The following is a 13,265-nucleotide window of genomic DNA, read 5'->3' on the forward strand; positions in this document are numbered from 1 at the left end:
TATGTTATGTAAAAAATATATAAGCGTATTAAGCAATAAAAAAAGGGGGAAAGAAAATTTGTAATTTTCCGCAAGTAAGCTTATTGAAATATTTTCTCAGAAAATTGTATAAACGACGACGGAATTACTTACAATATTGAAACGTTTATTTATCATCGATCGATAATGGTCGAAATTCACGCTGTTGTTCCAATTTTTTTTATTATTTGACACTTCGATATCGCTTTGCCCGTTTTTCGATATCGCCCCCTCTTGTTCATTGTGCAAATGACGCGCGTCGCCGATAATTTCAACAATTAAATTCTAAACGAACGAATTTATTATTCGAATTTAATTTTCGACGTTTCCATTGTGGCGTACGCGTTAGGTTGCCAGCGTTGAAAAATTCACCGGTCGAAATGTTGTCACAGTTCATTTATTGCCTCTGTACCTCTCGATTTATTCGACAAAAATGCTCCATTGTGCATCCGTCCGTAATAGTTTTCCCCTTCTAAATGATAACCTACATTTGAAAAAAATGCCTATGTCGGGCCATTATAGTGAAGCGAATGAATTGAAAATTTATATTTTTATCACATAAAAAAATCAGTACGTTCGAATACTGTAATTAAATTGAATGCAAATAAAATCCCAGCTGTGTTCATATAAAATATAAAATTTTATATACTGAAAGCGAAAAATATGTTATTTTTAAACATAGAGAGAGATAACTAAATTTATTATTCAATACTAAAAATTCTATAGATTGCAGTATATATTGTATTTTTTATTTAAAACTATGAAACGCCATCATATGTAAAAATGCACAGTACAAATATAGTTTACAAGAACTTTAAATTAAAAGATTGTCAGGTAAAGCTAATTACTCCTATTTGATATATTTTAATTACAACTGAATCGATTCATGATCATAAAAAATACACAAATAATCCTGTATATAGCCGATATTTTCGCAACGGCTAAATTCTTCAATATATTTTTTCACAAATTTATCCAAAATCATCGTCGACTGGCTTTAGAGGACAATAAACACGGTTTCGCATTTTTTCTCGATACTTAAGCCCTGGTCAACTTCGTCTACCCTAACTTTCCATGAGCATTAGATAATGTTTGTCACGAAATTCTAATTCTGAAATTAAGATACTCGGGTTTCTCAAACGGTATGTGATATATGGTACTTGTCGTTTCGTCGGGTATTTTGCTCATTTAGGAGCACAGTGGTCCATTTTGGCTCTGCTGCTCTTCCTTATTAATGACATACACACGACCATTGAGATCTCAACATATTTATTATAGACAACAAATTAAATGGTGAGAATTAAAATCAATTTTGGGTAAGAATCAAAAATCAAATCTCGATCAGAATGTATGAATGATTTTAGTAATGACTAAAAAGTCTTATAAGATAAAGCACGCAAACCCAGTGTGACTAAATCTATATAAATAATTGAGGATAATAATGTAAAAATATTTTTTTACAAAGAAGGTATATAATAGATTGTTTATTGTAAATCTTCCGTTGTAACATTGCAGGCGTTAGCCTAATGTGTTACAATGGGGTGAACACAATCAACCACCACTAAATAAGTAGGGAGATACTATATTAAAATCTAAGTCTATATAATTGTGATATTTATTTTAATAATTATAAGCTAATATTAAAGCTTTTATGAAATATATGTCATTTTGCTCGATTTTATAATTTTTTTTTTATTACCATATTCATTCGTCATATTAGTTAAATCTATAAAAATTGTAATAATAAATAAATAATAATCACTAATTCTGATTTTCAAGAAACGGTGGAATTTTTTTGTGTAAATGTGATTTGAACCCAATGTATTATTCACTGATTATACCACTGGTCTATCGTGCTTATCTTATATGTTTGAAAAAAGTGCGAACTCAACGATATTTAAGGTTTTCAATTATTTATTAAATTAAATGTACCCGTTATATTTATTTATTAATTTACAATGATTTTAAGTCAAAACCTTAATTTTATAACGATGCGCCGGTCGAATAATAACCCATTCAATAAGGTTTAACCCTTTTAGTTAGCATACTTTATCAGCGACTCTCGCCGCATAAGCTTTCAAACCAGATAATTATTTTCTATTACAACAATATGAATCGTAAATTAATTTTTAAAGGCGCCGTTAATGCTACAATTTTAATCCGGAGGTCTGAGATTATTAAGATTTAACTTTGAGAATTCGTAACGACGTGAAATTCGCCCTCGGCCATAAAACTTTCATGGCCTTTCTACCCAAGACTAACATATAGCCCCGACACACGCGTTCGCACAAACTTTCTCATTGCGGATTGATAATAATTAAAACGTTTGAACCGAAATTGGGATTATGGCGTTAAAAATTAATAAAACAAGGGCAGTAACACTTACCTTTCCTACAAATATAATCCCCGGGTGAGAAGAGCACGGGCCTAAGTTTCAGCACTAGCTCGCATAGGAAGCCCGCTTCAGTGTTTTGGAAGATCTCCACCCTGGAAAAAGGAGAAACTTAACGCTCGTTTGGAAACGACGCACGGTGTTCCATTATGTACAATTAGACCCGTAAACGTTGCTATATACCATAAAACAGATACTAAAACATAAATATAAGAGCAAAGCATCGTTATAAGACTGTGAGAACTACTTAGAATTTGTAACATTTGATATATCATTTTCACAGATAGTTACTATTAATGCAAGGAAAATGACTATTCGAATACTTTACAAAAAATACCCTTTTTTCGAAATTTAATATGAAAAAAGGATGAATTATTATCGCCTTAATGTCTTTAATAAACGTTAATAAATGATAGCAAGCGGTATATTGTGTGAAAATTCGTTTCGATTTAAAATTGTATAATAATAATACTTTGCTCTCACTGTTCTATCACAAAATAGTAAGTAATCATTAAAAATGCCTTAGTAAAATTTGTCAAATTTCAGTATCACTAAAAGTAAAACTGCAAGCTGACAAAAAATAATTAAAGTGTGATAAATAAAATAATTTCATCTGAAGAAAGAATAGGATATATAGTAAGTGACCAATTTATGTGATTAATTGATTTCGAAAGTTTTTGCAAGAGTGGAAAAATTGCATAAGTTTAGCATAAATTAAATTATAAAAATTTTGAACATAATCTGTGCTTTTATACATACATAAACTTATTAAAAAAAATATTTATAAGAACTTACACATGTAAATAACGTATAAGAAATTATTATTTATAAAAAAGTATGTAAATACATTAAAATACAAACTACTGAAAAAATACTAATATTGTTTTTCATGTAGTTTTTTATTATATTTAAAAAATGTATAACACTCGACCTCATTATTTACTGCTTTTAATACTTTCGCAAATAGTTATTTAAAAATTTATTCGGTTGCTCATTATTTTAATGTTTTTCTGAAAAAATCCTCAAGTTCTATAAAAACTTCGTTGCTCATCTCAAAAATAAATTTAAAACCGGCACGATAGACGAGTGGTAAAAGTCACTGACTATTGATCTGTAAGACTTGCGTTCGAATCCCATATGGACTTTAGTGCTTATTATTTATTTATTTTATTTTATTAATTTATTTAGCTTAATAGCTAATCTTTAGATCTAACAAATTTAGTAAACATATATAAAAAATATATAAAAAATACATAACAGAATTTATATTGTGTCTGAGAAATCGAAATTGATGATTATTATATAATTATAATTCCAATCGATCATTACAGTACGTTTACCTAGATTTTTCTGATTGCACGGATGAATATCGTAATGATTAATTAAAATCAAGCTAGGTCGTACATACTAGGTATTAAATTACTACTATTAGGCTACTTTAGCTCATAGAAAATATTTTAAATGTATTAAACAATAAAAAAATCCATTCTTCCGGATTTAGATCATTTTGACTAATAATTAGCGAATAACATCAGCAACTATTTATGTTTATATATTAAAACAGACAAACTAAGGAGTGAGTTTATTTTATGTGTCGGCACTGTTACAGTGGGAACGCTTGTTACCGAACGTTCCCACTGTAACGGTTCCCACTTTTGGCATTACAGAAAGGTAATTATTTTGATGTTTTAATGTATATTAAAAAATAAGTCACATGGCTAACGTCTCAGTACATTATAAACTAACAATAAAATATTGAAAATTATTTGTCTTTGCATAAAATTATGACGAAATTAGTATTTAAAATCATTTTCCATGCTCTTAGATTAGATTTTCATGTAACAGTTTTTTGGAAATATTTTAAGAAGTTCTCAAGTTTTAAATGTTAGAAATTAGAAGTAACCTAATTTTGCAATCCTCAACAGCATTTTTACTATGTAAAAGAATTATACCCTAAAATGCAAGTTTTTATTCTACTTTTAGTAAAGGTCACAAGAATTTAAATAGAAAAAAATGTTTACGATATTTTAAACTACTCCAATCAGCCTTATTTTTTTGTTATCAAAAAACTACATTAATACTCTGTTAAGAAGAAACCGCTCCATGTGGGAGTCGACAGATTTCAAAAATGTGTGTGTGCTTTTTACAGAATTACGTCATGAAATTTGTCTGTCGACGAACTATAATCTCATTTTTTTAATAATTTTATTTTTATATTTTTAAAAATATAAATGTGAAGTAGTTAGAGCAGTTATTAATAATTTTCTCTACGATTCTTATATAAATACGGGAGTTCGAAACTCCTTTGTAACTCGACGCTCTGTAGTCCATCAAAGAAATATTCACCTTCATTATAACAAATCATCACATTTCAGTAATAATATAAAAAAACTGTGTAACATTATACTGCGTTATGTATTACAATAACGTACTATATGTTACATATATATTTTTATTTAACAAAATTTCTCGAATTCTCAAGAAATTTTGTATATAATTTTAATGCAAACACATTGACAAGAAACCTAAGCGTAATTATTAATTCACGTAAATCAAATTTACGTACATACAAAAATACTTTTGGTGTTAATGGCAGTAAAAATATACTATTACTTGTTATGGTATGATTTATCAAATCATAAATTAGCTTAATTTACGAAATTTTACAATACTATAAATTTTATAAATTATCTCAAAAGTACATATTTATTGCAGTATTTTTTTCAAAAAAATAATTATGTCATTAGCCGTCTTTAGAAAAGTACTAAATAGTCTCATTAAAATATACTATAACGAAATCAAATGATTTCAATTGAATTACTGTCTAAATGTTCAAAGAACTTCCTTAAAAAATAATAAATCTTACTTATTTTTATAATACTACCTTTAGACTTTGGTTCGTAATAAAATAATACTAAATGCTAATTATTTTCTTAAGCCATGAAAAAAGCTAAAAATGCAATTAATAGACCAAGACAATAGACTAAGAGAAAAAATAACTAATGATTCTCGTCGTAAATACTTTTATTTAGGCCATTGATTAATCAGCCAATAAATTAGACTTGTTTATATACGTATTTGTTTTTTAATTTGCCCTAGGTTACTTTTATTTTTCACAAGTCTGTGCACAAATTGAAACAAAATATAAAATAGTACACACTGCAGCAATTTAATTTACTTTTTAATTAATTATAGTTGAATTCGTGTTAAGAATACACCACTGCTTATTGATAGATACTTATTGGAGAAAATTCTCGCGAAGTGCTTGCTTCTTGCCAAGTTTCAGTACCGCTAATTTACACTTTTTTAAAAAGTACAATCGAATTCACATTATCGGAACTAAAATATAAACTATATTTTTCTAGCTTATTAAATTTATTTTATTTCAATAAAAATATTATTTTTGTAAATATTCTATTTTGAGCGTAATTTTGCTGCTTTATCACGTTTCGCGCATGAAATTTTTTCAAACTTTATTACAGTAAACATAAAATATGCATTGAACGACGCCGTTCCACGAAAGTGACAGTAGTTTTTTCAGATATTTTTTTTATATAAATTAATCAAAACTTCGCTTAACGGTCGAACATGCGCAAACAATCCAATGCCAAAAATTAATACAATATTAACACATTAATCGCGTCGCCAAGTCGACGGCAAACACAATTAGAATATTTCGAAAAAAGTTTTTTCATCAAGGGAACACAGAAAGTTTTTTTTTGTATTTCACTGGAACTTGGCGAGCTTTGGAATTAGAGCGTTAATTAATTTTTTCAAGTCCGAGAAATTTACTATGGGTGTTGTACACTATATACCTTTTTAGCGTGTCCAGATGGACGTTGATAGCTATTTCAGCTTTCAGCTTATCTGGAAGACAACTGACTGCCCTTTCTTCGTCTGAACACTTCTGCATCAGCCAAAGATAATCAAACCACTTGATCACTTTGACTTGGAGGTGGGAAGGCACTCGCCGCATTCGCATGTACGTTTTAACACCGTCAAGTTTAGCTGAAAGTAAATAAAAAAAACATATAATTAGACAATCAAACAAAACAGAAAAGTAATCAGCTAATCAAATTAAGAATTCGACCATTTGGAAAGAATTTAATTTTGATAATGAGAGTAGATCCATAGATTTATACGCAATATAAATTTTAGTTGAAGCTTTCAAGTAATTAACCGTTTAAATAACATTTATCTAAGATAATACATAACAACGATGTATGCTAGAGGAGGTAATTATTGCAACATTAAAACGCTGGAGTTGCTCACAATAGACCTCAGCCGTTATTGTGCGAGCATATTTAAGCATTCATAGTGGATGGTTTCCTTGTAATCTTTTTATAATGAGTGCCTTTTTTGGCTTTGCTACCTGCGCTACCGCAATGCTTTTTGCGGCGTTGGTTAAAATAAATCACCCATTTTTCGTTCCCAGTTACAAGATGTTGGATAAATAGCATTTTTTTTAATTAAAGAAGGTTTTGAAACATCTATACCCAAACAGACTTGCTGAATAGATTTAGTCGGATTTGTTTCGACTTCACTAATTAAAATATCCACTTTCACAACTCTTACGTTGATTTTTTAAACTGAAGCCCTCCGTTATATAAACTAAGGAATAAAAAAATATAATATTATTTAAATGTCGTCCTAAAAGTGTGTACTAACCTATAAAATAAAAAAGTCGTGTTAACTACTCGACAGCAAAAGCACAACTGATTTTTTAAAAGGACAGTGACATATTCATCCGGTACGCTTATTATTAGGTACCCCCGAAATAAATGACGTTTTTTTAATGAATTAATTTAATAATGATTTTTATATTACTTTCTAAAAATATAGCTTTCTCCCACATATAATTTTGGGGGTTTTGATCCAAAATATTATGACTGCTAAATTAAAAATAATATAACATAACAATTAATAAATTATAAACCGAATTTTAAGCAATAAGAGAGCGCAAAAAATAATCTCTTCTCAGAAGTCCAAAATCCACGTCAAAAGCAATAAAATCATGCTGCCGCCGTCACAGTGGGATTTTTTTTAATGTCATCACATTTTTTTATGGATACTTTTACATTTTCTTGACATTGCCTTTATGTAATATAATTTAGAACGTTTCTAATGTAAAATATAGTATACAATTGTACTTCCTACTAAAGCAAATAATATGCTAGTATTTTAGAAACTTCATAAGAATAAGTGTATTGAAATTATATGTTAAAATATTTTATTTAATAAGGATAGGTTTTGTAAATGTTGCTGCGATATTGTCTGAAGTTATTATCGTAATGATTTAAGTAGTTTTATTTGTTTATTCACAAAGATCAGATCATAGCATTTCATTATTTTGATTTGGGTTTCCTTAATGAGATTGAATTTCTATGTGTAAATAGATAATTTATTGTAGATAAAAGCTAATAAATGTTAATCAATAAATCATATTTTTTGGGCTTTTTTTGGGAGTTGGGCTTTTAAATATATTGTAAATTATTAAAAATACAATTGTTTTAATATTTTTCTGGTGATTTATTACTAATTTTTTATTTATATTGTTAGTGGCTAGTATGTAGTTATTTGATTTCTTGTATTTTTTTATGAATTTTTACATTTGCTCTTTATTTAAAAAGTATCTCTATGCTCCGTTTTCCAAAATTTGTTGCTCTTGTGGGGGATCTTATTTTTTTAACTTGCGTTAATAACTGTGACTAAAATTATCATTCAATAAAAAGGACAAACTAGACCAGGGGTTCCCAACCCCGTGCCCTCGGGGGCTATGGCGCCCGCGGACCGATTTGTGTGCGCCCGCCACTGTTCGACCGCAATAGAATTTTTTTCACAAACACTAATTAAAATTTTTAATTATCTTTAATTATTTGTTATGCCTCTACTACACTCTCTCGAAGTTGTCCGAACCGAAACTACGTCTGAAATCAGCCGAGATCGCCGACTTTTTTCCGATTATAGGTCCTGTAAGTGGCAAAAAAGGAATCTTTGACGAGTCAGGTGGTGCCCGCCGCCCTACCAATATTGTAAAATGCGCTCTAGGATACAAAAAGGTTGGAAACCCATGAACTAGACAATAGTGAAAAGAATGGGACCACACAAATGCCCTTGTTACGACTAGAAAAAAAGGTTTCGCATAAATAACACGCAAGGATTCTCCGGTGCATTGAATGAATATTTCTTGGTTACAAAATGGTCACGGGAAACAATATATCACCGAAAGACAAAAAGCACCATGAAACTATAATATTCCCGTTGTATAATTTGACCTCAGAGATGTCAATTAGGCAAATGTCACATTCTAAAGGCGTATACATATTTCGTTGTTCTATAAAGCGAGTGCAACGATTGGCTGGATGATCGCTGCATACTCAAGGTTAATTTATTAGTTATTTATATCAAAATAGCTTTGACTTTAACGCGTGTATATTTAGTTAATGTGTATTTTAATCTAACTGATATTTTTTTTATTAATAACTAAAAAAAATATGGATTGAAGATGAATTATTTTAAGTTTAAATGGTTTTGAAATATGTCAAAATTTTTGCGACTAATTATTTTTTTAAAGATATATATTTTCGCGAACGTGCATTTTATACTATAAAGAAACGCTGAATATTAATTATCAGCAAGTCTTGAACTTGTGCGAAATTATAAAATAATAAGGACACACTTTGACATAAGGAAAGCGCTTTGACACATTTTTTAATGAAATTTTTTTTGATACTCTTATGGGCGAATAATTGCTTTTCCTCAGTCAAATATTTAAAATATTGTAATTACATATATACATAATACTTTAATTACATTTAAAAGCTACATGTAGGTCATTAAAAAAAATTCAATTTTGTATTTTCAACAATTAATTTATATTTTGGACAATCTGGTGCTGGGCGACTCAAATATAATATATGGTAAAAAATTAACGAGCGTGTGCATAAACGCGTGTTTAATTTTATTGCAGATAAAATTTATCACATTTTTTCAACTGTGGACTTGATGTGTTTTGAATTATTATTTTTCATCTCTACGTCGAGTGAATGGTTAATTAACCGTTTAAATTGTAACGTATGAGCGTAATGTTTAGCTGTAAATTCTGCTCAGGAATGCTTGCGGATAATGGAGGGTGAAATTATGTTTTCTACTCCGATATACCTACATAAACCTGAGAATTTTGTGTAACACATACTATGTATTAATTAACTTTAAATTTTAAACATAAAATCTGATACAAAAATATGTAAAATAAATTTACTACAAAAGTTTTAATGAACCTATCTCGAGGAAACGTTTATTTAATTAATTTGTACGATAAAAACCCTCGCGCGACAAAAGAAATTAATAATAACAATGAAAATAAACATTAACACTAATTAGGCCCTTCAAACGGTTATTTTTAAACGAAGTCGGTCAAATTAAATTAAAAACGTACTCTGCGTCCAATTACAGAAGAGAAACTAATTTTGTCAAACGGTGCTTTCACTTTAACAGTTATGGGTATCGTTTGAAATTGGAAATTTTGGCGATGGTTTTATTTCGGGCATTTTCATCTCAAAAGTGACATAAGACCGTAAATTTTTGCCGATCATGTGTCGGCGCCGAGAACTAATGCCGATACGGTCGACGAAGGCGTTACCTTTCGGCTGTAAAATCCCTCTTGGTCACATCAGGTCCCGTGGTCGTAAATATTTACGACCCTGGAACATCCAGTGGCCCTGAGCACCCGCAGGAGGAAATTGAAAAGCCTTTATTTCCTATAAACACACGTACGCGCTACAGGAGAGGGTATAATGCAATTTAATGAATGATTCCATTATTGGAAATTACTTGGTGACAACTAAACCCAAGAATTGAAACTCTTTGTTTATTACACAGTTTTTTTAATATTTCTTCATTAGTGATTTTTATATAAAATAATATTTTTTGTAATTTATTAATGATTATATATTACCATATACAGATACAAACAGTAATTAATTTCTAAATTTTTCACCAAAATCAGTCATTTTTCTTTTGGAATATCTAAGAAAACATTATGCGCTAAGATCTGGATTTTGAAAAACTATCTTAGATGTTAATTCTCTTATAATATAAAATAACCTTTCTCCACAAGCAGGCTTGTCAAATATTTTAAAAATATATCATAAATTTTGATAGATAAATATATTTTTAAGATTCGAAACTTATTTATCTCGTAATTTACCAGAAAATTCCTAATAAAAATATTTAAAAATAATATATGTATTCATAAGAGTCAAATATTAATTTCCCAGCATAAAATCAATAGGCATAAATATATTATACCATTTTTTATAATTAAATATGTATTAGGTAAAAAAATCCTTATTAAAAATAAATATTACAAAATGCCATTATAAATGTAAATAGGTAATTTAACAGAAAATTATATACATACAATGTGCAAGTATTTCTTGAAATTGATGTAAATAATGACTTTGCATACTTCCTTCGAAAGTTACGGTATATTTGATATTTAACTTGTAGTTTTTAATTTGAGATACGACTCCGACGAATTTTTCATAAATTATTAGCTTTCTTATTATATACTTTAAATAATAAATGTTGCTTAAAAATGATTGGATTCGTAACGAAAAAATCAACGCTAATGAGAGCGATATTTTAACAATTATTTTAAATAAATAAGCACTACCTCTCTACATCTTCAGCAAAAAACTATTTATTTTATAGCTAAATAACTATCTGTAGTGTTATATTAACTTTGCAATTTACGATAGAGCAGATTACGTTGCGATTTTACTTCGCTTTGAAACACAAGTGTCAACCGAAACGACCCTAAGAATATCGAGAAAGCTGGAGCTTTCCACTAGATGAGGTCTAGCTAAACTAAAATTATCTTGATCATTTGAGAGCAATTGGAGATACAAGTAATTGTACAAATTGTACGTAAATTTAAAAACTGTACGAATTGATAAATAATTTATATTTAAAACTATAAAAATAAACACTGCTCTAGGTTTCAGCGTATCTATTTTTTATAAATGGCAAAGTTTTTAAATTATAAATTATTATTATAGTGCTAGCGTTTTTTAGTTCATGTACAGTTTATATGATCTCAAAACATTTCGGACGTCGTAGCTAGACTACGGTTGACGCGAAGAGAGAAGCGGCTACTTTCTCAGTATTCTAGGCGTAGGTCCGGTTGGTAAACGGTTTTCTAATTCATAATGATCTCGAAGTTTTAATCGGATTTGTAGTGACAATTGAAAGCATAACCACCCTCATTTCCACTACTTAAAATACCTTCCTGCATTAGTATTATGAAAGCATTATTAAAATTATGATACAGGCAGGCAGAAAATTATTAAATACTATTATTACGTGCTGCGGGTGTTTCATGGACCATCTTGTTTTATATAGTAACGTATTTGCTAATTATTAACATAACTTAACCTATGCTTCAATGAAAGTATTATTCAACGTATACTTGTTATAACGTGAAAGTCGGTTAACCACAATGTTTTAATTAAAATTCTGGTACACTAACCAATGTATAACAGTTATGCTTATAATTTCCTAGTTAAAAAAACTCAAAGCGAAACAATCAAAATAATTTAAATAATATTATTTAATTATTATAATCTAATATATCGATAATTTAATTTTGTATACTTTGTATGTATGGTGCAGCAATAAAAAATATCGCAAATATTATTGTTTTAATTGTGAGTGTTAATGTTAATTAATTATTTATATCAAGCTTTGATTATTAAGACTATAGAGCAACTGTTTATTTAAAAAAGAGAATTTTCCCATCTTCAGATATACGTGTATACATACTATATAGCGACAATATTGAAAGGTTTATGGTCACTGGGAAGAAAAAGGAAGAGAATGATTTCCCCTAAGATGGACGGACTAAATAAAGAATGCCACAGGCCTATCATTCAGTACCGAAAGAATTGGAGAAAAATCGTAAAAAAAACCTAGTCGTATCGCGATTGTGTCATGATCCTCATCAGTGAGGAAACGACGAATGTTTCAATGAAATGATTATAAAGCCTCCTCGTAATATACGATATAAATAAAATGTTAATAATAATTTTTTTTTAAACTCGACGGTTGCTTTATTAATATAAATTTTATTCTACATCATTATTTTATTTATTATAAATTTATAGATCAAATCAACGTAAAGTAATGCCGCGTTCAGGTGATATCGGATATGATCCCCGGGAATTGAGGTTTAATAAACACGTTCCGCTCGCGGTAACCTTATTCGCTCGTAAAAGATTCCCATTTCTTACTTACACCACGACGATAATGGATATATTTTACGGTGGAAATAAATTGAAGATTCGCGTGCCGCACAAATCCTCAGTCCAGACCTGGAGCATTAATAACGCCCTGAGAGTTCGACGATCAAACGAGCCAAAGTCCCCGAACGCCGCGACACGTTATAATTATTTTAGAGAGAAGCCTCCTCCGACGAGGGTAGGATTTTCTTCATTCATAGCCAAAGCTCTAGGCTCTAGAGTTTAAGGTCTCGACTCTAGAGATAACGCTAGATCAGCTGAAATTAACGCGACAGCGTCTGTACTATATTTTGTTTGATATTTATTTTTGTAAACACATAGATGGTTGGTGAAATTTTATGGCACACAATAACTACTTGGAACTGTTGGTACATTACGAGTAAAATGTTCAAGAACATTTATTAGTTTACAATGATCAACAACAATAACAAAATTAATTAATATTGCCAATCCCGTAAGTAAAAAAAAATATCTATCTAAATTTGTGTCAATAAACATTATTTATAATAGAGTAAAAACTATCAATACATACAAGTAACACGAAAGATAGTCTA

The 13,265-nt window shown here is 29.3% G+C and overlaps 1 protein-coding gene and 1 long non-coding RNA gene across 2 annotated transcripts in view; one reads left to right on the forward strand and one right to left on the reverse strand.

The window, feature by feature from the left end:
• LOC148230935 (uncharacterized) overlaps positions 1-13,265 on the forward strand; it is a 565,745-nt gene that overhangs the window by 121,172 nt on the left and 431,308 nt on the right. The window lies entirely within an intron of this gene.
• Positions 1-13,265, reverse strand: part of LOC148230939 (cyclic nucleotide-gated channel alpha-3) — a 232,171-nt gene that overhangs the window by 9,785 nt on the left and 209,121 nt on the right. The window contains exons 9-10 of the mRNA XM_088194402.1: positions 6,226-6,418; positions 2,405-2,505 (exon numbers count right to left, since the gene is read on the reverse strand). Of these exons, the coding sequence (XP_088050528.1) occupies positions 2,405-2,505; positions 6,226-6,418 (294 nt within the window). The remainder of the gene's footprint in view (positions 1-2,404; positions 2,506-6,225; positions 6,419-13,265) is intronic.

This window comes from Plectrocnemia conspersa, unplaced genomic scaffold, assembly GCF_051122295.1.
Source record: "Plectrocnemia conspersa isolate PC_06_02 unplaced genomic scaffold, ASM5112229v1 ptg000010l, whole genome shotgun sequence".
Classification (NCBI taxonomy): Eukaryota; Metazoa; Arthropoda; class Insecta; order Trichoptera; family Polycentropodidae; genus Plectrocnemia; species Plectrocnemia conspersa.